Raw genomic sequence first — 27426 nt, 5'->3', positions numbered from 1 at the left:
ATGACAGAAAGAGATCGAGATGGATCGTAGTCTTTTATCGTCCAGCAATTCCTCGGGTCACACATTCCTAGAAAAAATATTTACTTGTTTGGAGAGTAAACGTGGAAATGGATTGATTGAGGTGATTTGCCTATTTCCATATCGTGACCTCCCTGTTTTTCTATGCTTGAAGTATTTTGCTGTAGATTCCAGATGCATGGCATAATTGCCTACAAGTTCTTTTTTGGAAGTAGAACACAGAAATTAAGTGAATGCGATGGATGAAACACGTGTACTACACGCACTGTTTTTATTCTGTTCCAAGATAAGAGATAGATCAGTAGCCCGTCTGGTGTACAGATTCATTTATTTGTGACTGTGATACTTGAAAGCCAATAATTTCCTTCTTTTATCTCCTGCATTTGCGAAATTAATTTTTTTATCTGATATCAAACAATGAGAGATTGCTTAACATTTAAATTAATAGTAATTTGGAATGAGTGATATTATCATGATCCTGTCTTTTTGTTCTCTCCTGGAAATATGTGGTGTTTTTAAGACAGCAAAGGATCAGTACTTCTTTAAGAATAAGCAGGCCTCACGAGTTACTGAGGTGGTGTATTCTCGTTGCCTTGGATACTGCCATTCAGACACTGCGATTCAAAGGGTGCATTCTTGTTGCCTTGGATACAGCCACTTGGACTGATCATTAAGAGATACATTTGTTACAATTTAATTTGGAACTGGCTTATAGTGCAAACAGACTATTCTAACAGAGGACATCAACAGATAGCTGTGTGTTAGCACCTGAAAGAAGGGCTCTCAGCCCATTTCAACTGAAGAAAGAGAATAGAATTTAGTCTGTTTACTTATTATCTCAAAATTCTAAAAAAGTCAAGCCGAAACAGAGATCTCTGATAATTTAAACCAAAGGAAGGGAAGTTAGACTGTGACAATCTTTTATCCCTCAAAAGTTCTAAAGTCAGATTGGTTCTAATGAAAGTGCTTGCAAGTCGTTAATTGGTGAAATTCATCGCTGGAAAAGGAAAGCATCACTTACTGCTGGAATTAAACTACGGACTGTTCTACTGTTGAAGAACCCTTTTTCCCCATTGGATGACTGTGAGGACTTCAAGCGACATTCGACTGTAAATTTGCAAGGACTCCAATTTTTTCTATTTTAAATGTTGTCTAAGTCTTAGTAGTGTTTAAGAATTTAGTTTTTCTAATTAAACAGTTAATTCGTTGATTTAAAGACACCTGGTTTGGTTAGCCTCATTTAGGGGTTAATAGGTGGTACAATTTTGCTGGGTCTTTCTTTAATTTGGAAAGTTTTAAATGATATGTTAGGCAATCTGTGGAGGAATGGGATTGAATTAACTGTGTTTCGCCCACCACAATCAGAATCGTATATTTTGATTGAGGGCTTTGACTGGAGCGGTCGGTCGTAACAATATGGAAACTATTCATGTTTCTGAATCTTCCCATGATGTCTTGTAGCAGTGGAGACAGACAATGCACAACAGATTGGGCAGCACAGTGGCGCAGTGGTTAGCACCGCAGCCTCACAGCTCCAGCGACCCGGGTTCAATTCTGGGTACTGCCTGTGTGGAGTTTGCAAGTTCTCCCTGTGTCTGTGTGGGTTTCCTCCCACATGCCAAAGACTTGCAGGTTGATAGGTAAATTGGCCATTATAAATTGCCCCTAGTATAGGTAGGTGGTAGGGAAGTATAGGGACAGGTGGGGATGTGGTAGGAATATGGAATTCGTGTAGGATTAGTATAAATGGGTGGTTGATGGTCGGCACAGACTCGGTGGGCCGAAGGGCCTGTTTCAGTGCTGTATCTCTAAACTAAACTAAAACTAGATGTTTCACGGAAACCCGAGCTATAGAGAATCTAGAGCATGTTGAAGAGAGATTACAACATTCTTCTCACTCACTGCTATTTACTTAGCCTTTTGGTGACATCACATTTTTACAAAAATACAAATATCAAAATATTCACATTATTCATAGGCAGAGTAACTGCAGCTCGGCAGACTCCAGTCAAATCACTCATTCCAAAAGCGTACCCAGCTCCACCCGCAGACTGATCATCACTTCCAATATGTACAGTCTATGTCCAGCCTGCTCTGTGAGGCAATACAAAATTTCAGTAAAGAATCACATTTTAAAAAGGCAGGAAAATAACTCTGGATGTTTTTTCCCCACACTTCAGTTTCCACGTGACACAAATCTGCAGTGAAACTCCCTCCCCGTCACCTCAGGAGAAATATCACTATTCCATTTACTTGTAACTTCTGCCCAAGATATTTTCTCGTCGCAGCTCCTTCCATAGTTTGTCCACTCATTCCCGAGGGTCTCAGCGTTTTTTGTAAAGGCAAGGCTTTAGCTGCAGTTGGGGGAGTTTATCTTTCTCCTGGGGAGACCGGCTCTTCTTGAAGTCAAATAGATAAAAGTAGCTATTCTCTGTGTCCTATAGGAAGGAGCAAGTCATACATCTGTGTAAACGTCACACAATGTAACATGGAGTTACTGACAGCCGCCTCACGCACTGAGGGTTCCAGAGATCCTCCCCTCACCAACTTCCCCCACCACCCCACCCCAAGACTGGAAAAATCCCCTACCCACCCCGAGGCTGGAGACACTCCCAGAGACCCTCTCCACCAGACTGGAGGCCCCCACTCACCCCCAGACCTGACACAAGAGCAGCAGATTTCCCCCTTGCTGACTGGGTGGAAATGCTTGCTTCAAACTCAGGCGTGAGCTGCTCATGATTCTGGCTTCAAACAAACACCAATATGGTGGAAAGTTCAGGAAACACGAGCAGTTTCAAGTGCCTGCTGTGTGAAAATCTGTGCACGCTTCCTGTCTACAAACCTTCACTTCCAGTTTTGTGTTTTGGTCACATTTTTGTGTCGACTTTTTCTGTTAAATATTACGTCAACACTTATAAAGGGAAGCTGGCACACAGCTGTTATTCCATCTCCTCGAGTGCTGATACTGTCGGACTTCAGTCCAGCTCCTCAGCTTGTACACACATCAGCCACTCTGCTCCCTTCTCAAATCCAGTTTTTTTAAAAAAAATTCTTTCATGGGTGACTGTCACTGGCTAGGCCAGCATTTATTGCCCATCCCCAATTGCCCTTGAGGTGGTGGTGGTGGTGGTGAGCTGCCTTCTTGAACCACTGCAGTCCATGTGGTGTGACTACACGCACAGTGCTGTTAGGGAGGGAGCTCCAGGATTTTGACCCAGCGACAGTGAAGGAACAGCGATACAGTTCCAAGTCAGGATGGTGTGTGACTTGGAGGGGAAGTTACAGGTGGTGGTGTTCCCATGCATCTGCTGCCCTTGTCCTTTTCGGTAGTGGAGATCGCAGGTTTGGAAGGTGTGTCACAGGGGTCTTGGTGAGTTGCTGCAGTGCATCTTGTAGATGTTACACATTGCTGCCACTGTGCGTCAGCGGTGGAGAGAGTGAATATTGAAGGTGGTGCATGGGGTGCTGACAGAGCAGGTTGCTTTGTCCTGGATTTTGTCAAGTTTCTTGAATGTTGTCGAATGCTGCACCCATCCAGGCAAGTGGAGAGTATTCCATCACACTCCTGACTTATGCCTTGTAGGTGGACAGGCTTTGGGGAGTCAGGAGAGTTACTTGCCACAGAATTCCCAGCCTCTGACCTGCTTTTGTAGCCACAGCATTTATGTGGCTGCTCCAGTTCAGTTTCTGGTCAATGGTAACCCCCCAGGAGGTTGATGGTGGGGGATTCAGCGAAGGTAATGCCGTTGAATGTCAAGGGGAGATGGTTAGATTCTCTCTTGTTTGAGATCGTCATTACCTGGCACTTGAGGCGTAAATGTTACTTGCCACTCACCAGCCCAAGACCTGGTATTGTCCAGGTCTTGCTGCTTGCGGGCACAGGCGGAGGAGTCTCAAATGGTGAACACTGTGCAATCATCAGCAAACATCCCCACTTCTGACCTTATGATGGAGGGAAGGTCATTGATGAAGCAGCTGAAGATGGTTGGGCCAAGGACACTACCCTGAGGAACTCCTGCAGTCATGTCCTGGGACTGAGATGATTGACTTCCAACAACCACAACCATCTTCCTTTGTGCTAGGTATGACTCCAACCAGCAGAGTTTTTCCCGATTCCCACTGACTCCGGTTTTGCTTGGGCTCCTTGATGCCATACTCGGTGAAATGCTGCCTTGACGTCAAGGGCAGTCACTCTACCTCACCTCTTGAGTTCAGCTCTTTTGTCCCTGTTTGGACCAAGGCTGTAATGAGGTCAGGAGCTGAGTGACCCTGGCGGAACCCAAACTGAGCATCACTGAGCAGGATATTGCTGCTTAAGTGGCACTTCACAGCACTGTCGACGACACCTTCCATCACTTTGCTGATGAGAGACCTCACTTATGGGGTGGTAATTGGCCTGATTAGATTTGTCCCGCATTTTGTGGACAGGACATACCCGGGCAATTTTCCACATTGTCGGGTAGATGCCAGTGTGTAGCTGGACGACAGCAGCTTGGCTCGGGGCGTGGCTAGTTGTGCCGCACAAGCCTGCAGTACTATAGCTGGGATGTTTTCAGGGCCCACAGTCTTTGGAGTATTCAGTACTGTCAGCCATTTCTGATATCACGTGGAGTGAATCAGATTAGCTGAAGACTGGCATCTGTGACGCTGGGGCACCTCAAGAGGAAGCCGATTCTTCTGGCTGAAGATGATTGCACTGATTTGCCAGGCTCCCCATTATTGAGGATGGGGATATTCGTGGAGCTTCCACCTCCTGTAAGTTGTTTAATTGTCGACCACCATTCATGACAGGATGTGGCAGGACTGAAGAGCTTTGACTGATCTGTTAGTTGTGGGATCGCTTCGCTCAGTCGACTGCATGCTGCTTATGGTGTTTAGCATGTAGCTTCACCAGGTTCACATCCTCCCCCCCCCACTCTCCTCCTTCCCGCCACCCACCCTCTCCACCCCCAACATTTCCTCCCCCCCACCACTCATCCCATCACTCTCCTCCTCCCTCCACTCGCCTCCTCCTCCTCCCTCCCCTCACTCGCCACCCCCTGCTCCTCCCTCCCCCTCCCTCCCCAACTCATCTCCTCCTCCCTCCTTCCCCCAACTCATCATCTCCTCCCCCCACTCTTACCCCCACACTCTTCCACCCCCCAACCAGTCAGCCCCACTCGCCTCCCCCCCAACCACTCTTTCCCCCCCTCTCCCTACTCGCCTCTCCCCCTCCCCTACTTGCCTCCTCCCCCCACTCGCCCCCTCGCCTCATCCCACCCTCTCTCCCCCCACCCTCGCCTCCTCCCACCCTCCCCCCCCCACTCGCCTCTCCCCCCCCCACTCGCCTCCTCCCACCCTCCCCCCCCCACTCGCCTCCTCCCACCCTCTCCCCCCCCCCCACTCGCCTCCTCCCACCCTCTCCCCCCCCCACTCGCCTCCTCCCACCCTCTCTCCCCCCCCCACTCGCCTCCTCCCACCCTCTCTCCCCCCCCCACTCGCCTCCTCCCACCCTCTCTTCCCCCCCCCACTCGCCTCCTCCCACCCTCTCTCCCCCCCCCACTCGCCTCCTCCCACCCTCTCTCCCCCCCCACTCGCCTCCTCCCACCCTCTCTCCCCCCCCCACTCGCCTCCTCCCACCCTCTCTCCCCCCCCCACTCGCCTCCTCCCACCCTCTCTCCCCCCCCCCACTCGCCTCCTCCCACCCTCTCTCCCCCCCCCCACTCGCCTCCTCCCACCCTCTCTCCCCCCCCCACTCGCCTCCTCCCCACCCTCTCGCCTCCTCCCCACCCTCTCTCCCCCCCCCCACTCGCCTCCTCTCGCCTCCTCCCCACCCTCTCGCCTCCTCCCCACCCTCTCGCCTCCTCCCCACCCTCTCTCCCCCCCCCACTCGCCTCCTCTCGCCTCCTCCCCACCCTCTCGCCTCCTCCCCACCCTCTCGCCTCCTCCCCACCCTCTCGCCTCCTCCCCACCCTCTCGCCTCCTCCCCACCCTCTCGCCTCCTCCCACCCTCTCGCCTCCTCCCACCCCCTCTCGCCTCCTCCCACCCCCTCTCGCCTCCTCCCACCCTCTCGCCTCCTCCCACCCCCTCTCACCCTCTCCCCCCCACTCGCCTCCTCCCACCCTCTCCCCCCCCCACTCGCCTCCTCCCACCCTCTCCCCCCCCACTCGCCTCCTCCCACACTCGCCTCCTCCCACCCTCTCTCCCCCCACACTCGCCTCCTCCCACCCTCTCTCCCCCCCCACTCGCCTCCTCCCACCCTCTCCCCCCCCACTCGCCTCCTCCCACACTCGCCTCCTCCCACCCTCTCTCCCCCCACACTCGCCTCCTCCCACCCTCTCTCCCCCCACACTCGCCTCCTCCCACCCTCTCTCCCCCCACACTCGCCTCCTCCCACCCTCTCTCCCCCCCCACTCGCCTCTTCCCCCCCACTCGCCCCCTCCCACCCCCCCCACTAGCCTCCTCCTCCCCCCCCCCACTCGCCCCCCACTCCCCACCCTCCTTCTCATTTTGCAGCCTTCATCCTTTCCACACCTCCCCCTGCTTACCCACCCCCTCCTCTACCCCTGCCTTACCTCACCCTCCAACTCTGACTTCAGCAAGTATCCTGTTAGGCTGGGCTGCTGGCCTGCAAATTCCACAGGACTGCCCATGATTAATTCCCATGCGTTAGCCAATCAGGACAGAATGCCTGACATCTGACTGGGGACTAAACTGGGTCCGAGGCCCTGGTCCAATTAATCCAACCTTCAATCCCAGTGACTCTGAACTCCAAACCTGGCTATGACACCCCATGTGCAAAGCCCAGGAGATCAGTCAGTAGATATAAGATTTCCTTCCAACAATCTCCGCTCACTCCAGTGACCACACTTATGGGGAGAAGCCCAATTCCACAGATATTGTTCATCCTTTTTTCTCATTCCCTTTTCTTCACACATCCCCTTACCCCCAACCTCACAAATTAAAATAAATTGTAGATTTAAACATTACCTTTGAAATCATCTTGAAGCCGAGAGATCCCAGGACGTTGGTGAAATTCCGAACATCTCCAAATCTGCTGGCCACTTCAGCAATCTTCAGAATTCCCCTGTCAAACAGCGTGACACAAGAAGAGTCAAGTCTTGCACCAACTCTGACCCTCTCGCGCAGCCATGTCAGTCCTAGATCATTCTCAAAAACCTGCTCCAGGTCACTCTTGCTATTCTCCCCCGCTGTCCAATCACACTCGTCCGCTCACCTCTCCACCCCTCTGTCACACTTTCCCTGTCCCCCATACCCTCCCATCCCCCTGGGTCACTTTCAGCTGCTCTACTTAATGGCCTGGCTCTGATTTTAAGGTTATATCTCCTCGCTCTAGATTCCCCCTCACCAGCGAGGAAAGTCTCTCTCTATCTAATTTTTATTTCTTTTTTATTTAGAGATACAGCACTGAAACAGGCCCTTCAGCCCACCGAGCCTGTGCCAACCAAGAACCATCCATTTATACTAACCCTACAGTAATCCCATATTCCCTACCACCTACCTACACTAGGGGCAATTTACAATGGCCAACTTACCTATCACCTGAAAGTCTTTGGAGGTGGGAGGAAACTGGAGCACCCGCGGAAACCCACACGGTCACAGGGAGAACTTGCAAACTCCACACAGGCAGTACCCAGAATTGAACCCAGGTCCCTGGAGCTGTGAGGCTGAGGTGCTAACCACTGCACCACTGTGCCACCCAAATCTATCAACCCCTTCCAAAAATCATAAAATAGCTCAAATCAACCCATAACCTTCTAGATACAAAGCTAGTTTGTGCAAATTTGTCTCAATCTAATCCTCCGAGTACTGCTAACATTCTGGCCTGTTGAGCTCCATCACTGCTATTCCATTTACTGATCACACCAGCAGTTTACTCAACATCAGCAAACTCACTTGTGATTGGTCAGAATGAGGCTCAGCGCCTTCAACGGGTGGTTTGAGGAACAGTGTGAGGAGCAACTGAGGATTGCCAGCTTCCTGCTGAGGTTCTAGATTTGAGCCCAGGGCCTCGATCTCTAGTCCTTTCCTCCACCCAGCTAAATCACTTCCCAGGAAGGCAATTAGAATAAAAGGCATCATAGTTCATCCAGAAGAAACTCCTCCTCTTTATAGTTTTCCCTTATTTATTCAGGAGATGAAATTCCGCGGGTTGCTACAGATTGTACCTGCTCTGTTGCTGTAGGATTGCTGTCTTTATTCCATGTCTATCCTCTGTTGCTTTGCTCAGTATCTCACACCAGCCCTGAAGCAATGATACTGGTTTTCCTTTCCTGGGACAGGTTCCATTCCCCACTATTCTTCCCATACAGAGCACCATTCACTAACTGAGAACCTGGTCCTGGGTCTCTGCCAAAGCTACTCTGAACCCAAACCTCTTACATTATAACAGTGACTACACTTCAAAACAAAGCATTTCATTGGCTGTAAAGCCCTTTGGGCTGTCCTGAGGTTGTGCACAACATTATAAAAATACAAGTTCTTTATGGAGGTGCACATGAGCGCTTTTGGGGGAGGGATTGGGAAGGTATAGGTGAGTCCAAGGAACTTATGTTCAATGAAATAGACTAATAATGTGACCAACAGCCCTTACCCCAGTTTGAGGACTCGATTGGCCTCTGCCAGGAAATCCAGGAGGTTGGTCCCCATCAGTGAAAGACAGAAGACCACAATATCAACCGACTCAACAGAGAGGGGAACCTATAGGAGCATAAGCAAACACAGCAAGATGTAAAAAGGAGCATCAGTTCCTGTGAATATCATCTCATAGGACAATAGAATACTACAGCACAGAAGGAGGCCATTCAGCCCATTGAGTCTTTGGAACAGCAATCCAGTTAGTCCCACTCCCCTGCTCTTTCTCCAAATCCCTGCAATTTTTTCTCCATGTTTTTTTATTCATGAACCAGATGTGGGCATTGTTGGCAAGACCATTTATTGCCCATCCCTAACTGTCCTCAAGAAGGCAGTAAGCCACCTTTTGAATACAACTGAATGGTTTCCTCGGCCATTTCAGAGGACAATTAAGAGTCACCACATTGCTCCGGGTCTGGATTGACATATAGGTCCGACTGGGTAAGGACGGTAGATTTCCTTCCCTAAAGGACATTAGTGAACCAGATGGTTTTTTTTAATGACAATCTGGTAGTTTCACGGTCACCATTACTGAGACTAGATTTATTCCAGATTTATTTAATTGAACTTAATTTCCCCAGCTGCTGAGGTGGGACTTGAACTCATGCTTTCAGAGCATGAATCCAGGGCTCTGGTTTACTAATCCCATTACAAAGCCACTATTCTACTGTACCCCTATTTATCAAATTCCCTTTTGAAAGCTACTCTTGAATCTGTATCCACCACACACTTAGGCAGTGCATTGCAAATCCTAACCACTCAGTGCATAAAAAGGTCTTTCCTCATGTCGCCTTTGGTTCTTTTGCCAAACACATTAAATCGGTGTCCTCTGTTTCGACCCTTCAGCCATTGACAGCTATTTCCTTTTAGCCTTCTCTGCTCGAAGGAGAACCACCCAGTTTCTCCAGTCTTTCCACCTAACTGTAATTGCTCATCCCTGGAAACATTCTAGCAAATCTCCTCTGCACAGTTTCCAATGCCTTCACATCCTTCTGAAAGTGCAGTGCCCAGAATTGGACACAATACTCCAGCTGGGGTCAAACTACTGTTGTATAAAGGTTCAGCATAACTTCCTAGCTTTTGTACTCTATGCCTCTATTTATAAATGGCATGATCCATGTACTTTATTAACTGCTTTGTTAATTTGTCCTGCCACCTTAGAGATTTGTGCACAAACACCCTCAGGACTCTCTGTTCCAGCACCCATGTTCTACCATTTAGCTTGTATTGTCTCTCCTCATTCTTCTCACTAAAATTTATCACCTCACATTTTTCTCTGTTGAAATCATCTGTAATATGTCCACTCATTCCACCAGCCTCTCTGTCCTTTTGAAGTCTGTTACAATCTTCCTCACTGTTTACTATTCTAAGTTTTGCACATCTGCAAGACCATGTCATTAATGTATTTCAAAAACAGCAGTGCTGATAATTGGGGAACTCCACCGTGTACCTCCCTCCAGTCCGAGTAACAGTCATTCACCACAACTCTGTTTTCTATTCTTTAGCCAATTCTGTATCCAGGCTGCTGCTGCCTCATTTATCCCGTGAGCTTCAATTTTCCTGTGTCTATTATGTGATATTTTAACAAACGCCTTTTGAAAGTCCATATACACATCAATCACACTGCCCTCATCCACCCTCTTAGCTCATCCAAAAACTCAATCCAGTTAGTCAAACACAATTTCCCCGAACAAATCTGTGCTGCCTCTCCATTATTACCCCATGCTTGCCCAAGTTGCTGATAGATTCCCCACCAAGATTAAAGTACCTAACCTGTAATTGCCAGGTTTATCCTTCTCACCATTTTGAACAAAGGTATAACATTTGCAATCCTCCTGTGCTTCAGTGAACCAACAGCCCAGAAACTCCTTCCATTACTCAGTGAGAAAATGACCAGCCCGCCGGAGTGGGGGAGCACCGCCCAGGGTGGGGGACAGCCCGCCGGGAGTGGGGGAGCACCGCCCAGGGTGGGGACAGCCCGCCGGGAGTGGGGGAGCACCGCCCAGGGTGGGGGACAGCCGCCGGGAGTGGGGGAGCACCGCCCAGGGTGGGGGACAGCCCGCCGGGAGTGGGGGAACACCGCCCAGGGTGGGGGACAGCCCGCCGGGAGTGGGGGACAGCCCGCCGGGAGTGGGGGACAGCCCGCCGGGAGTGGGGGACAGCCTGCGGGGAGTGGGGGAACACCGCCCAGGGTGGGGGACAGCCTGCCGGGAGTGGGGGAGCACCGCCCAGGGTGGGGGACAGCCTGCCAGGAGTGGGGGAACACTGCCCAGGGTGGGGGACAGCCCGCCGGGAGTGGGGGAGCACCGCCCAGGGTGGGGGACAGCCTGCAGGGAGTGGGGGAACACTGCCCAGGGTGGGGGACAGCCTGCAGGGAGTGGGGGAGCACTGCCCAGGGTGGGGGACAGCCCGCCAGGAGTGGGGGAGCACCGCCCAGGGTGGGGGACAGCCTGCCAGGAGTGGGGGAACACTGCCCAGGGTGGGGGACAGCCCGCCGGAGTGGGGGAGCACCACCCAGGGTGGGGGACAGCCTGCGGGGAGTGGGGGAACACTGCCAGGGTGGGGGACAGCCTGCGGGGAGTGGGGGGAACAACGCCCAGGGTGGGGGACAGCCCGCCGGGAGTGGGGGAGCACCACCCAGGGTAGGGGACAGCCCAGACCAGTGTGGGACTGAGTCCCGCACTGACAGTCAGTCAGTATGTGCCTGGTTAACTGGAAGATGAGTTGGGGAGTGCTACAATTCACCTCAGAATCCTCAGTAAGGGTGAGGCACATAAATAGCCAGGTTACTATTTCTCATCATTCCCAAAAAACATGTGGCTGAAGGCCAAGGGGGGAAAGGATGATGTTTATGCTACTCTTCGACAGCGAATAGCCTGTTAGTATTCAATGTCCAGCTCACACAACCAATCGTCACTTGGGGTGGGAACTTGAGACTCACTGCCCTGGGTCCTAAAGCCCACCCATAGACTACTGCAGCTGCCAAAGAAAAGTGCAATTGGAGAAACATAATGTAATAAAAAGATAATGTTACTCTGGTAACCAGTTGTGCCTTATGTTAGAGATTTTTCCATTGCTAACCACATCCTGATCACAAAGACTGAGCTTTCCCGTCCCAGCAACACATGCAGGGTGAAGACAGTCTGAGCACTCAGTGTGCTCCTAATTTCCCCTCTCCCTCCACTTCCGGTTTGTTTCCGATTCCCCTCTCCCTCCGCTTCCAATTTGTTTCTGATATTCCCGCTCCTTCCAGTCCCAGTGTGCTCCTGATTTCCCCTCTCCCTCTGGTCCTGGTTTCTTCCGGATTTCCCCTCTCCCTCCACTTCCAGTTTGTTCCCGATACCCCTCTCCCTCCGGTCCCAGTGTTCTCCTGATTTTCTCTCTCCCTCAGCTCCAGTTTATTCCTGATTTCCCCTGCATGTGTTGCTGCGACGGGAAAGGTCAGTCTTTGTGGTCAGGATGTGGTTAGCAATGGAAAAATCTCCAACTTATGGCACAACTGGTTACCGGGGAAATCAGGAGCACACCAGGACCAGTGGGAGAAGGGAATCAGGAACAAACCAGAAGCGGAGAGTGAGGGGAAATCATGAGCACACCAGGACCAGAGGGAAGCGGGAATCAGTGACAAAGTGGGACCCCTACCACCACATCCCAACCCCACCGCCGTGCCACTACCTCTGGGAAAATCCCATCTCAGAGGAGAGGTGGGCAGGGTCTCAGGCACAGCCCATGTTCGAGAGCAATCATAGAAAAATTATGGCACAGAAGTAGGCCATTCATTGCATCAAGTCAATGCCGGTGATGTGTAGAGCAATCCAATCAGTCCTATTACCCCACCCTATCCCCATAGGCCTGCACGTTTATTCCCCTCAAGTGGGCATCCACTACTCTTATAGGCAGCGAGTTCCAGGCCATTACCAGTCGCTGCATAAAAAAGGTCTTCTTCACATCCCCCCTGCATTTCCTGCCCTAAACCTTAAAATGGTGTCCCTTAGTCCTTGTACTATCAACTACTGGGAACAGTTTTTTCTTTTACACAAGGTAGACAATCTGTCAGAATCTTGTACGCTTCTATCAAATCTCGCCTCAATCTCCTTTGCTCCAAGGAGACAACTCCAGCATCTCCAACCTAACCTTGTAGCTCAATTCCCTCATCCCTGGAACCATTCTCCTCTGCACCCTCTCAAGGACACTCACATCCTTCCTAAATTGTGGTAACCAGAATTGGATACCATACTCTAGTTGGATCCTAACCAGAGCTTTATAAAGGTTCAGCATAACTTCCCTGCTTTTGTACTCAATGCCTCTATTTATGAATCCCAAGATCCCATATACTTTACTAACCACTCTCTCAATATGTCCTGCCACCTTCAAATATCGATGTATATGCACCCCAGGTCCCTCTGTTCCTGCACACTCTTTAGAACTGTGTCGTTAAGTATATATTGCTTCTCCCTATTCCTTCTGCCAAAATGCATCACCTCATGCTTGTCTGTATTAAATTCCATCCGTCACTCGTCTGCCCATTCTGCTAGCCTATCTATGTTGGTTATCACCTCCAAGTTCGGTGACATCAACAAATTTTGAAATTTTACTCTATATTCAAGTCATTTATAGACATTAAAATAAAAGCAGTGGTCCCAGCACTGACCCTTAGGGAACACCACTGTCTAGCATCCTCCAGTCTGAACAAGTATTTACCATGACTCGCTGTTTTGTATCCTGAAACCAATTTTTTTTAAAAATCCATTTGGACACTGACCCTCCTAATCCATGATCCTCAATTTTGTTAACTAGCCTTTATGTGGTACTTTGTCAAAGGCTCTCTTAAAATCCATATAGACAACATCCACCGCATTCCCTTCATCAACCTTCTCTATTACTTCATCATGCTGGTTCTCATTAATTAACTAAAACCTCTCAAAGTGCCTGTTGATTTTTTCCGATTATTGTTTCTAAAACAATAACTACTGATATTAAACTGACCAGCTTGAAGTTATTAGGAATGCTCTTACACCCTTTCTTGAATAAGTGTGTCACATTAACCACTCTGCAACCCTCTGGAACCTTCCCGGGTATCTAGGGAAGATTGAAAGATTATGGAAAGCTATTCTGCTGTCTCCACTCCCACTTCCTTTCGGTAGATGGTACTCCCAGGCTCTGATAAGCAGAACTAGCACCACCAATACTTACACTCGCCATGTCACACACAGTCACGTGTTCAGTCAGCGCCACCAAGTCAAACGAGTAAACCTTGTTGCTCACGCTCCGAGCGATTTTACAGTCACCACAACCAAAATCAGCCACAACGGCAGAGGACGGTCTGTGAGAGCATTTAAAGGGAGGTTAGAGGTCAGCTGGACCTTCATCGAAACGACACATATAACTAAGTCCTCAACAATTTACACCAGGGACCGGCCGCTCAGTTCTGTGTGTAGCTTCCAATCTACATGAGAACACAAAATCCTGTTAAACCCCTTCCCGCTGTTCCCCAGTGGTGGAGGGATACACACCTATTTGGTACTGAGCCAAACACATCTGAATGTCTCAGGTTTAATCCTAGGTCTGTGCTGAGCCAGGCTGGGGAAATAAGCCAGGGTTCCTGTGCGCCATCGCAATCCATCACCCCTGCTGGGAAACTACTGTGGATCCCACATGCAGGAAGGACTGATCTTGACTGTGATGTCCTTTCCCTCCTACAATGTTCAATGTCTTGCTGACACACTCTGCCTGCACATGAGCAATGAATACAGACAGTACTAGTTGATAGGTATCCCAGAGTCAGCCACATCTTAGTGAGTGTAGGTGATCAGTAAACCTCACTGTCTTACCATGTCCCCAGTCCCACCCCATATCAAGCATCCCAAACTTCCCACCATATCCCCACATTCCCCAATCCCCTTTGAATGCTGTCCAGGCTCTATTAATACTCTCCACTTTCTCTGAGAACTAAATCCACATCACTGAGTTTAGCAGAGGAACAGGAAGAGGCCATTCAGCCCCTCAAGCCTTAAGTATTGAAGTAAATAAATACGATCTGATAACCTTTACAGAGACATGGCTGCAGAATGACAAGGATTGGGTCCTCAATATTGAGGTGTATATAATATTCAAGAAGAATAGGAAGCTAGGTAAAGGTGGAGGGGTAACACTGTTAATCAAGAATGGCATTGGTCCAATTGTTAGCGATGACCTTGGTTCAGGAGATCAGGATGTAGAATCGGTTTGGGTGGAGATGAGGAATAGTAGGGGAAAGAAGTCACTGGTGAGAGTGGTCTACAGGCCCCCTAACAGTAACCACAATGTAGGACAAAGTATCCAAGAAGAAATATTGGGTGCTTCTGATAAAGGGCGGCAACAATCATGGGTGATTTTAATCTACATATAAGCTGGTTAAAATCAGATTGCCAATAGTAGCCTGGATGAGGAGTTCATGGAATGCTTTCGAGATAGTTTCTTAGAGCAGCACGTTCTGGAAGCAACCAGAGAGCAGGTTATATTAGACTTGGTATTGTGTAATGTGACAGGATTAATTAATGACCTCAGAGTAAAGGCACCTCTAGGTAGCAGCGATCACAATATGATTGAATTTTACATCCAGTTTGAAAGAGAGAGGAGTGGGTCTAAGACTAGTATTTGAAACAAATAGGAGCAACTATGTGGGCATGAAAGCTGAACTAGCTGAAGTGAACTGGGTTACTTGGCTAGGTGATAGATCAATAGAGAAGCAGTGTCAGACATTTAAGGGGATATTTCAGAAAACTCAGGATAAGTATATTCCTGCTATAAAGAAAAATTCTAAGGGGAGGACCCACCATCCATGGTTAACTAAAGTAGTTAAGGGAAGCATAAAACTTAAGGAAAAAGCATATAATTGTGCAAAGATGAGTGGCAGGTCAGAAGAATGGCACAGAATGACTAAAAGGTTAATCAGGAGAAAGAAATTAGAGGATGAGAGGAAGCTAGCTAGAAATGTAAAAATGAATAGCAAGCGTTTCTACAGGTATGTAAAAAGGAAAAGAATAAGTAAAGTGAGTGTTGGTCCTCTAGAGAGTGAGAATGTGGAGTTAATAGTAGACAATAGGGAAATGGCAGATGAAATGAGCAAATATTTTGCTTCTGTCTTCACTATAGATGATACCAAAAACATTCCAGTAATAGCTGTAAATCAGGAGGTGGAAGGAAGAGAGGAACTTGGTGAAATTACAATCACCAGGGAGGCGGTACTGACCAAACCGATGGAGCTGTGGGCCGACAAGTCCCGGGGTCCTGATGGACTTCATCATAGGGTCTTAAAAGAAGTGGCTAATGTGGTAATAGATGTGTTGGTGTTAATTTTTCAAAATTCGCTAGATTCTGGAAAGGTTCCATCAGACTGGAAAGTCGCAAATATAACCCCTCTATTCAAAGGGGGGGGGTGGGGGGGAAGGCAGAAAACAGGTAACTATAGGCCAGTTAGCTTGACGTTTGTCGCGGGGAAGGTGTCAGAATCGATCATTTAGGAGGCTATAGCTGGGCACTTAGAAAAACTCAAGGTAATCGGGAATAGTCAGCATGGTTGTGAAAGGGAAATCATGTTTAACCAATTTACTGGGTTCTTTGAAGGAGTAACATGCGCTGTGGATAAAGAGGAGCCTGTTGATGTACTGTACTTGGAGTTCCAGAGGGCATTTGACAAGGTGCCACATAAAAGGTTATTGCGCAAAGTAGGATCTCATGGTTTAGGGGGTAACATATTAGCATGGATAGAAAATTGGCTGGCTGTCAGAAAACTGAGAGTATGCATAAATGGGTCCTTTTCTGATTGGCAGGATGTGAGGAGTGGAGTCCCGCAGGGGTTTATGCTGGGGCCTCACCTTTTTTCAATTTATATCAATGATTTAGATGAGGGGAGGCATGGTAGCTAAATCTGCAGATGACACAAAGATAGGCAGAAAAGTATGTTGTGAAGAGGACATAAGGAAGTTGCAGACAGATATAGATAGGTTGAGCGAGTGGACAAAAATCTGGCAGATGGAGTATAATGTGGGAAAATGTGAAGTTGTTCACTTTGGCAGTAAGAATAAAAAAGCAGAGTATTACTCAAAACAGAGAATGACTGCAGAATTCCGAGGTGCAGAGGGATCTAGGGGTTCTAGTGCATGAGTCACAAAAGTATATACAGGTACAGCAAGTAATAAAGACGGCTAATAGAATGTTATCCTTTATTACCAGAGGAACTGAAAATAAAAGTAAGGATGTTATGTTTCAGTTATACAGGCATTGGTGAGACCACATCTCGAACACTGTGTGCAGTTTTGGTCTCCTTATTTAAGGAAGGATGTGAATGCGTTGGAGGTGGTTCAGAGGAGATTTACTAGATTGATATCTGGAATGAGCAGGTTGTCTTATGAGGAAAGGTTGGACAGACTGGGCTTGTTGTCACAGGAGTTTAGAAGAGTGAGGGGAAACTTGATTGAAGTGTATAAAATCCTGAACGGTCTTGACAGGGTGAACGTCGAGGGGATGTTTCCTCTTGTGCTTGAATCCAGAACTAGGGGGCACTGTTTGAAAATGAGAGGTCGCCCTTTTAGGACAGAGATGAGGAGAAATTTTCTCTCTCAGAGGTTTGAGAGACTTTGGAACTCTCTGCCTCAGAAGGTGGTGGAGGCGGGATCATTGACTATTAAGGCGGAGGTAGATAGATTCTTGTTAGGCAAAGGAATCCCCTTTCAGTGCAGCAGCTTTTTCGGGAGCAGCGTGTGAGCGAGTGAGCAGCTGGGAAAGTCAGTTTGAAAGTAAATTTAATTTCCTTTTGTTTTTCGGCGGAGGCCAGGGGGCTGCTGGGTAAGTAAAACACTATATATTTGGGCGGTTTCTGAACCCGAGACACCACACTTGTAGTGTCTCCCACCCGCCCTCCTCCTCTAACCAAAAAAAAAAGGACTCGGTGGGGTGTTTATAAGGTAAGGCTTTTTCGATTTCTCTGGTTTTATTGTAATTGGTAAAAACTTTTCGTTCCTTTTTCATTTAACTAAGTTTAAACTTAAGATTAAAAATGGCAGGAGATCTCAGACCCGTATCATGCTCCTCTTGCTCAATGTGGGAGCTCAGGGACATGGCTGATGACCGTCTCCTTCACGTGCAGGAAGTGTGCCCAGCTGCAGCTCTTGTTAGACCGCATGACGGCTCTCGAGCTGCGGATGGACTCACTTTGGAGCATGCGCGATGCTGAGGTGGTCGTGGATAGCACGTTTAGTGAATTGGTCACACCGCAGATGAGGATTGCTGAGGGAGAAAGGGAATGGGTGACCAAAAGGCAGAGAAAGAGCAGGAAGGCAGCGCAGGAGTCCCCTGCGGTCATCTCCCTCCAAAACAAGTATACCGTTTTGGATACTGTTGAGGGAGATGGCTCACCAGGGGAAGGCAGCAGTAGCCAGGTCCATGGCACCGTGGCTGGCTCTGCTGCTCAGAAGGGCGGGAAAAAGAGTGGAAGGGCTATAGTCGTAGGGGATTCGATTGTAAGGGGAGTAGACAGGCGGTTCTGTGGTCGAAAACGAGGCTCCCGAATGGTATGTTGCCTCCCAGGTGCACAGGTCAGGGATGTCTCAGATCGGCTGCAGAACATTCTAAAGGGGGAGGGTGAACAGCCAGTTGTCATTGTGCACATAGGCACTAATGATATAGGTAAAAAACGGGATGAGGTCCTACAAGCAGAGTTTAGGGAGTTAGGAGCCAAGTTAAAAAGTAGGACCTCAGAGGTAGTAATCTCAGGATTACTACCAGTGCCACGTGATAGTCAGAGTAAAAATGAAAGAATAGTCAGGATGAATGCGTGGCTTGAGAGATGGTGCAGGAAGGAGGGGTTCAGATTTTTGGGACATTGGGACCGGTTCTGGGGGAGGTGGGACTATTACAAATTGGACGGTCTACACCTGGGCCGGACTGGAACCAATGTCCTTGGAGGTGCTTTTGCTAACGCTGTTGGGGAGGGTTTAAACTAATGTGGCAGGGGGATGGGAACCAATTGAGGTCAGTTGACAGTAAGGAGGTAGTAACAAAAGCCTGTAAGAAACTAGATCATGAAGTCAGTGTGACTAAGGGGAAGAGCAGGCAGGGAGCAGATGATGAATATAAAGGGACTGGTGGTCTGAGGTGCATTTGTTTTAATGCAAGAAGTGTAGTTGGTAAGGCAGATGAACTTAGGGCTTGGATTAGTACCTGGGAGTATGATGTTATTGCTATTACTGAGACTTGGTTGAGGGAAGGGCATGATTGGCAACTAAATATCCCAGGATATTGATGCTTCAGGCGGGATAGAGAGGGAGGTAAAAGGGGTGGAGGAGTTGCATTACTGGTCAAAGAGGATATCACAGCTGTGCTGAAGGAGGGCACTATGGAGGACTCGAGCAGTGAGGCAATATGGACAGAACTCAGAAATAGGAAGGGTGCGGTAACAATGTTGGGGCTGTACTACAGGCCTCCCAACAGCGAGCGTGAGATAGAGGTACAAATATGTAAACAGATTATGGAAAGATGTAGGAGCAACAGGGTGGTGGTGATAGGAGATTTTAATTTTCCCAACATTGACTGGGATTCGCTTAATGTTAGAGGTCCAGATGGAGCAGAATTTGTAAGGAGCATCCAGGAGGGTTTTCTAGAGCAGTATGTAAATAGTCCAACTCGGGAAGGGGCCATACTGGACCTGGTGTTGGGGAATGAGCCCGGCCAGGTTGTTGAAGTTTCAGTAGGGGACTACTTTGGGAATAGTGATCACAATTCCGTAAGCTTTAAAATACTCATGGACAAAGACGAGAGTGGTCCTAAAGGAAGAGTGCTAAATTGGGGGAAGGCCAACTACACCAAAATTCGGCAGGAGCTGGGAAATGTAGATTGGGAGCAGCTGTTTGAAGGTAAATCCACATGTGATATGTGGGAGGCTTTTAAAGAGAGGTTGATTAGAGTGCAGGAGAGACATGTTCCTGTGAAAATGAGGGATAGAAATGGCAAGATTAGGGAACCATGGATGACAGGTGAAATTGTGAGACTAGCTAAGAGGAAAAAGGAAGCATACATAAGGTCTAGGCGGCTGATGAAAGACGAAGCTTTGAAAGAATATCGGGAATGTAGGACCAATCTGAAACGAGGAATTAAGAGGGCTAAAAGGGGTCATGAAATATCTTTAGCAAACAGGGTTAAGGAAAATCCCAAAGCCTTTTATTCATATATAAGGAGAAAGAGGGTAACTAGAGAAAGGATTGGCCCACTAAAGGACAAAGGAGGAATGTTATGCTTGGACTCAGAGAAAATGGGTGAGATTCTAAACGAGTACTTTGCATCGGTATTCACCGAGGAGAGGGACATGACGGATGTTGAGGTTAGGAACAGATGTTTGATTACTCTAGGTCAAGTCGGCATAAGGAGGGAGGAAGTGTTGGGTATTCTAAAGGGCATTAAGGTGGACAAGTCCCCAGGTCCGGATGGGATCTATCCCAGGTTACTGAGGGAAGCGAGAGAGGAAATAGCTGGGGCCTTAACAGATATCTTTGCAGCATCCTTAAACACGGGTGAGGTCCCGGAGGACTGGAGAATTGCTAATGTTGTCCCCTTGTTTAAGAAGGGTAGCAGGGATAATCCAGGAAATTATAGACCGGTAAGTCTGACGTCAGTGGTAGGGAAGCTGCTGGAGAAGATACTGAGGGATAGGATCTATTCCCATTTGGAAGAAAATGGGCTCATCAGTGATAGGCAACATGGTTTTGTGCAGGGAAGGTCATGTCTAACCAACTTAATAGAATTCTTTGAGGAAGTGACAAAGTTGATTGATGACGGAAGGGCTGTCGATGTCATATACATGGACTTCAGTAAGGCGTTTGATAAGGTTCCCCATGGCAGGCTGATGGAGAAAGTGAAGGCGCTTGGGGTCCAAGGTGTACTAGCTAGATGGATAAAGAACTGGCTGGGCAACAGGAGACAGAGAGTAGCAGTAGAAGGGAGTTTCTCAAAATGGAGACGCGTGACCAGTGGTGTTCCACAGGGATCCGTGCTGGGACCACTGTTGTTTGTGATATACATTAATGATTTGGAGGAAAGTATAGGTGGACTGATTAGCAAATTTGCAGACGACACTAAGATTGGTGGAGTAGCAGATAGTGAAGGGGACTGTCAGAGAATACAGCAGAATATAGATAGATTGGAGAGTTGGGCAGAGAAATGGCAGATGGAGTTCAATCAGGGCAAATGCGAGGTGATGCATTTTGGAAGATCCAATTCAAGAGTGAACTATACAGTAAATGGAAAAGTCCTGGGGAAAATTGATGTCCAGAGAGATTTGGGTGTTCAGGTCCACTGTTCCCTGAAGGTGGCAACGCAGGTAAATAGAGTGGTCAAGAAGGCATACGGCATGCTTTCCTTCATCGGACGGGGCATTGAGTACAAGAGTTGGCAGGTCATGTTACAGTTGTATAGGACTTTGGTTCGGCCACATTTGGAATACTGCGTACAGTTCTGGTCGCCACATTATCAAAAGGATGTGGATGCTTTGGAAAGGGGGCAGAGGAGGTTCACCAGGATGTTGCCTGGTATGGAGGGCGCTAGCTATGAAGAGAGGTTGAGTAGATTAGGATTATTTTCATTAGAAAGACGGAGGTTGAGGGGGGACCTGATTGAGGTGTACAAAATCATGAGAGGTATAGACAGGGTGGATAGCAAGAAGCTTTTTCCCAGAGTGGGGGTTTCAATTACTAGAGGACACGAGTTCAAAGTGAAAGGGGAAAAGTTTAGGGGGGATATGCGTGGAAAGTTCTTTACGCAGAGGGTGGTGGGCACCTGGAACGCATTGCCAGCGGAGGTGGTAGATGCGGGCACGATGGAGTCTTTTAAGATGTATCTAGACAGATACATGAATGGGCAGGAAGAAAAGAGATACAGAAGCTTAGAAAATAGGCGACATGTTTAGAGAGAGGATCTGGATCGGCGCAGGCTTGGAGGGCCGAAGGGCCTGTTCCTGTGCTGTAATTATCTTTGTTCTTTGTTCTTTGAATCAAAGATTATCGGGGGGTAGATGGGAGCATGGAATTCGAGACAGAAACAGATAAGCCATGATCTTATTAAATGGCGGAGCAGGCTCGATGGGCTGAATGGTCTACTTCTGCTCCATGTTTGTATGGTCACCCTCCTCCTCTACCCACTCCAGCCCCTCTCCTTCCTCCCCTCCCACCCCTCTCCCTCCTCCCCATCCCGCTCCAGCCCCTCTCCCACCTTCGCTCCCCGCTCCAGCCCCTCTCCCTCCTTCCCCCCGCCCTGCTCCAGCCCTTCTCCCTCCTCTGCACTACCCTCCACCCCAGCATCCCAATCCCCCTTGGCCGCACCTATTTCTGATGTACTGAATGATGCGGTTAACCGGATTTTCGGGCCAGCGCTCTATCTGTGCCGTGAAGCCTCGGTGGTAAAGTTCAAAGGCGTTCTTGTCTTGTGTGAATAGCCTCTTAGCCTCTTTGCTGCTTGAGGTGTACAGCTGCTCATTGATGTAACGGAAGCGGGCAGATTTCAGGCGCTCTTCCATCTTGGTTCTCAGAGCTGCTGAGCGGTCAGTGGATGGGCTAAGGTGACCCAATTCGTTAACCCCCACAGTAGGTGGCGAGACTCTGGCCAGTGGACCAGGCATTCCTGGGATACAGTTCCTGCACTCAGCAATCATGGTCTCTTCACCTGGTCCTTTCCTCCTGGTCTTCTTGCTGTTTGACGCTGTCTCGCTCTTTTGGTTTTGACTCCTAGTTCTCTTGTTGTGGTTGATTGTTTTTCCAGTGCTGGTCTGAGAGACTGTCTTTGCCGTTGGTTCATTACCCTCTTCTCCCTGTATCTTCCTTCTTTTTATTTTAGGTTCACGTCTGTCTGGAACACTTTTCCCTTCATCCTGTTCAGGTACTGATTTTTTCAGAGTCCTGTCACATTCAATCCTCTCCTCCGCTGTCCCTCCACTCTCTGCTGGAGGGGTTTCTGTGGGTCGGAACTTGTTTTTGTTCCTCTGTTTGTTTTTCATTCTGTTCCTCCACTGCTTGCGGCTGAGGGTTCCCTGTCCCGGATTACTTTCCAGGCCACTTGCCTTCAGGACCTTGTGCCGAGGGGCTGAGGGCCCTTCCTTCAGCTCCATACTGCCAGCCTGTAAGTGCCCGATTTCCTTACATCCTGCCATTCTCCTCTGGTTTTCCTTTCCTGAGTCAGGCTGACCAGATGGTGATTTTAAAGAAGCTCCACTTCCCTTCCCCATATCCTGTTTAGACGGGCACACACCCACTGTCTCCTCACCCTCCCCCTTTCCTCGGGCCCTCCTCTTTTTCCTCTTGTTTTTCCCCCCAGTTTTCTTTGCTGTGCCACACTCAGGGTTGGACCGTGCTCCTCCTGGGTTCCAATCAGGCACTCCTGCCATAGAGAGAGCCCGCAGCGTTTGCAGAAGCCTCTGTTTCTTCTTCCCGCCAGGTGATTTAACATTCTGTGGATAATGAGAGTTACTGTCAGTGTCTGCCCTCAACATGTTGATTCTCAACACGATAAATCCAAGCTATAAGGAACATTGAAATAACTAGCCAATTAAAGACCACGGACCATCGAGTCCACCTTCTATCACCCTGGCAGTCACATGACAATGATAATGGAGTTGACCAATCACAGCGATTCATCTTGATCAATTAGTCGACAACATGCCCAGACATGAGGTGAGGAAAATCCACAGTGGTCGAGAGCTTTGGGAATCATGGGTCCAATGTCACCTGTTCCTCCCAAGCTCACTCCAATTACCACACGTCATGTCTCAAATTACTCAGACGCTGCGTCCCAAAATAAGAGGGGGGGGGAGACGGGGGGAGGGGCAGCAGCAGTCCAGAATAAGGGAGCAAAACCTTAAAATTACACCAGTCGTTTAGGAGTGATGTCAGGAAGCACTTCACACAAAGGGGAGAAAATCTGGAACTCCCCCCCCCCCCCCCCCACCCCCAAAAGATTGTGGATGTTGAGGGTCAATTGGAGTTTTCAAGACTGAGACTGATACCTTTATCCAACAAAAACCATCAGGATATGAAGCAAAGTGAGATCAGCCACAAATAGAAGAGCTTCAACTTCTGAATGGCCTCCTCCAGTGCTATGCTATTTTTCCTGACGCAAGGTTTCATCTCTTTTCCATTCTCAGCCCTCCCTGCATTCAACCCCCAGGAAGTATCTGTGCCAAGGAAAGACTCACTCTCAGCCTCCCTCCTGGAGCACAGGACACTCTATGTGGAAACGAGTCCAGTCTATGACACAGCGTGCCAGCATCTGTTCACGTTTCAGGTCAAGGTACACATCAGTGCCCTGAAACATTAAATGTTTCTCTCTCCACAGACATTGCCAAGCCTGCTGAGTATTTCCAGCATTTTCTGTTTTTATGTGACATAGCACGCTGAGGAAAGATATCAGATTTTCAATGACTTCCCACTGTCCCTGAAGCAAGGGATTTCCCTACTCACCAGCTCAGCAATGCAGTGTGAAGACTTGTCAAAGACAGCTTTACTCAGAGCCCTGGCTTCTATATCATCGTTCCAATCCTCTTCGGCAAACATCTCTCCTCTGGAGCAGCTGGGAGCTGGAAGCAGAGCTGGACTTTCAGTAAGATCGACAAGCCAAGCAGGAAGGGGCAGCATTAGAGCCGAGGATTAGTGCTCCAAAACGCCCCGCCCCAATCCACCTCCTCCCCCAATCCACCCCCTGCAATAATATACCGCCCACTCTCTCCGCATCACTCCCTCTCTCTCATCCCCCCCACTCCCTCTCTTCCTCCCTCACCCCTTCTCTCTCTCTCCCCCCTCACCCCCTCTCCCCCATCACTCCCTCTCCCCCCCCCAACTCCCCCACACACTCTCTCCATCTCCCCCACACACTCTCTCCATCTCCATCTCCCCCACCCACTCACTCTCTCCATCTCCATCTCCCCCCCCACTCACTCTCTCCATCTCCCCCCCCCCCCACTCACTCTCTCCATCTCCCCCCCCCCCACTCACTCTCTCCATCTCCCCCCCCCCCCACTCACTCTCTCCATCTCCCCCCCCCCCACTCACTCTCTCCATCTCCCCCCCCCCCCACACTCTCTCTCCATCTCCCCCCCCCACTCACTCTCTCCATCTCCCCCCCCCACTCACTCTCTCCATCTCCCCCCCCCCACTCACTCTCTCCATCTCCCCCCCCCCACTCACTCTCTCCATCTCCCCCCCCCCCACTCACTCTCTCCATCTCCCCCCCCCACTCACTCTCTCCATCTCCCCCCCCCACTCACTCTCTCCATCTCCCCCCCCACTCACTCTCTCCATCTCCCCCCCCCCACTCACTCTCTCCATCTCCCCCCCCCCCACTCACTCTCTCCATCTCCCCCCCCCCACTCACTCTCTCCATCTCCCCCCCCCCACTCACTCTCTCCATCTCCCCCCCCCCACTCACTCTCTCCATCTCCCCCCCCCACTCACTCTCTCCATCTCCCCCCCCCACTCACTCTCTCCATCTCCCCCCCCCCACTCACTCTCTCCATCTCCCCCTCCCTCACTCACTCTCTCCATCTCCCCCTCCCTCACTCACTCTCTCCATCTCCCCCTCCCTCACTCACTCTCTCCATCTCCCCCTCCCTCACTCACTCTCTCCATCTCCCCCTCCCTCACTCACTCTCCCCCCCTCACTCACTCACTCTCCCCCCCCTCACTCACTCACTCTCCCCCCCTCACTCACTCACTCTCCCCCCTCACTCACTCACTCTCCCCCCTCACTCACTCACTCTCCCCCCTCACTCACTCACTCTCTCCCCCCTCACTCACACTCTCTCTCCCCCCTCACACTCACTCTCTCTCCCCCCTCACTCACACTCTCTCTCCCCCCTCACTCACACTCTCTCTCCCCCCTCACTCACACTCTCTCTCCCCCCTCACTCACACTCTCTCTCCCCCCCTCACTCACACTCTCTCTCCCCCCTCACTCACACTCTCTCTCCCCCCCTCACTCACACTCTCTCTCCCCCCTCACTCACACTCTCTCTCCCCCCTCACTCACACTCTCTCTCCCCCCTCACTCACACTCTCTCTCCCCCCTCACTCACACTCTCTCTCCCCCTCACTCACACTCTCTCCCCCCCACTCACTCACTCCCCCCCCACTCACTCTCCTCCCCTCACTTCCTCCCCCCCACTCACTCTCTCTCCCTCCTCACTCACTCTCTCCCCCCCCCTCACTCACTCTCTCCCCCCCTCACTCACTCACACTTCCCCCCCTCACTCACTCACACTTCCCCCCCTCACTCACTCACACTTCCCCCCCTCACTCACTCACACTTCCCCCCCTCCCCCTTAATTCACTCACTCTCCCTCCCTCCCCTTCACTCACTCTCCCTCCCTCCCCTTCATAGAAACATAGAAAATAGGAGTAGGCCATTCGGCCATTCGAGCCTGCTCGCCATTCATTATGTTCATGGCTGATGATGCAACTCTCACTCGCCCGCCCTCCCTCTCCCTCACTCGCCCTCCCTCCCTCTCCCTCACTCACTCGCCCTCCCTCCCCTCACTCCCTCTCCCGCCCTCCCTCTCCCGCCCTCCCTCACCCGCCCTCCCTCACCCGCCCTCCCTCACCCGCCCTCCCTCACCCGCCCTCTCTCACTCGCCCTCTCTCACTCGCCCTCTCTCACTCGCCCTCTCTCACTCGCCCTCTCTCACTCGCCCTCCCTCCCTCTCCTTCCCTCCCTCTCCTTCCCTCCCTCTCCTTCACTCGCCCTCCCTCCCTCCCTCTCCTTCCCTCCCTCTCCTTCACTCGCCCTCCCTCCCTCTCCTTCCCTCCCTCTCCTTCCCTCCCTCTCCTTCCCTCCCTCTCCTTCCCTCCCTCTCCTTCACTCGCCCTCCCTCCCTCTCCTTCCCTCCCTCCCTCTCCTTCACTCGCCCGCCCTCCCTCTCCTTCACTCGCCCTCCCTCCCTCTCCTTCACTCGCCCTCCCTCCCTCGCCCTCCCTCCCTCTCCTTCACTCGCCCTCCCTCCCTCTCCTTCACTCGCCCTCCCTCCCTCCCTCTCCTTCACTCGCCCTCACTCCCTCCCTCTCCCTCACTCACTCGCCCTCCCTCCCCTCACTCACTCGCCCTCCCTCCCCTCACTCACTCGCCCTCCCCCCCTCACTCACTCACCCTCCCCCCCTCACTCACTCACCCTCCCTCTCCTTCACTCACTCACCCTCCCTCCCTCTCCCTCACTCACCCTCCCTCACTCTCACTCGCCCTCCCTCCCTCTCCTTCCCTCCCTCTCCTTCACTCGCCCTCCCTCCCTCTCCTTCCCTCCCTCTCCTTCACTCGCCCTCCCTCCCTCTCCTTCACTCGCCCTCCCTCCCTCTCCCCCTCCCTCTCCTTCACTCGCCCGCCCTCCCTCTCCTTCACTCGCCTCCCTCCCTCTCCTTCACTCGCCCTCCCTCCCTCTCCTTCCCTCCCCTCCCTCCCTCTCCTTCCCTCCCCCTCCCTCCCTCTCCTTCACTCGCCCTCTCCTTCACTCGCCCTCACTCCCTCTCCTTCACTCGCCCTCACTCCCTCTCCTTCACTCGCCCTCACTCCCTCCCTCTCCTTCACTCGCCCTCACTCCCTCCCTCTCCTTCACTCGCCCTCACTCCCTCCCTCTCCTTCACTCGCCCGCCCTCCCTCTCCTTCCCTCCCTCTCCCTCACCCCACCCTCACTCACCCTCCCTCCCTCCCTCTCCTTCACTCGCCCTCCCTCCCTCTCCTTCACTCGCCCTCCCTCCCTCCCTCTCCTTCAC

The 27426-nt window shown here is 50.5% G+C and overlaps 1 protein-coding gene across 1 annotated transcript; it reads right to left on the bottom strand.

Moving 5' to 3' along the window:
- Window positions 1-275: 275 nt before the first annotated feature.
- Window positions 276-24337, bottom strand: LOC137367050 (ribosomal RNA-processing protein 8-like). Its single transcript, XM_068028535.1, has 6 exons — window positions 24133-24337; window positions 22003-23123; window positions 13847-13976; window positions 8613-8719; window positions 6989-7085; window positions 276-2456 (listed from the first exon to the last, which is right to left on the bottom strand). Exons 1-6 carry the CDS (start codon window positions 24304-24306, stop codon window positions 2343-2345), a joined length of 1743 nt encoding a protein of 580 aa, XP_067884636.1. The 5' UTR covers window positions 24307-24337; the 3' UTR covers window positions 276-2342.
- Between the last annotated feature and the right edge of the window lie 3089 nt (window positions 24338-27426).

Source organism: Heterodontus francisci, unplaced genomic scaffold (assembly GCF_036365525.1).
Source record: "Heterodontus francisci isolate sHetFra1 unplaced genomic scaffold, sHetFra1.hap1 HAP1_SCAFFOLD_1477, whole genome shotgun sequence".
Classification (NCBI taxonomy): domain Eukaryota; kingdom Metazoa; phylum Chordata; class Chondrichthyes; order Heterodontiformes; family Heterodontidae; genus Heterodontus; species Heterodontus francisci.
The sequence above is the reverse complement of the archived record's forward strand: the minus strand, read 5'-3'. Positions and strand labels throughout refer to the sequence as shown.

Excerpts from the sequence above, each read along its gene's own strand:
- LOC137367050 (XM_068028535.1), bottom strand. The coding sequence starts at position 24,306 with ATGCTGCCCCTTCCTGCTTGGCTTGTCGATCTTACTGAAAGTCCAGCT. Across the intron at positions 13,977-22,002 it reads ATTCAGTACATCAGAAATAG|ACCGTCCTCTGCCGTTGTGG; the intron begins GTGCGGCCAAGG and ends ATGCTCTCACAG. Across the intron at positions 8,720-13,846 it reads CTGTGTGTGACATGGCGAGT|GTTCCCCTCTCTGTTGAGTC; the intron begins GTAAGTATTGGT and ends ATGCTCCTATAG.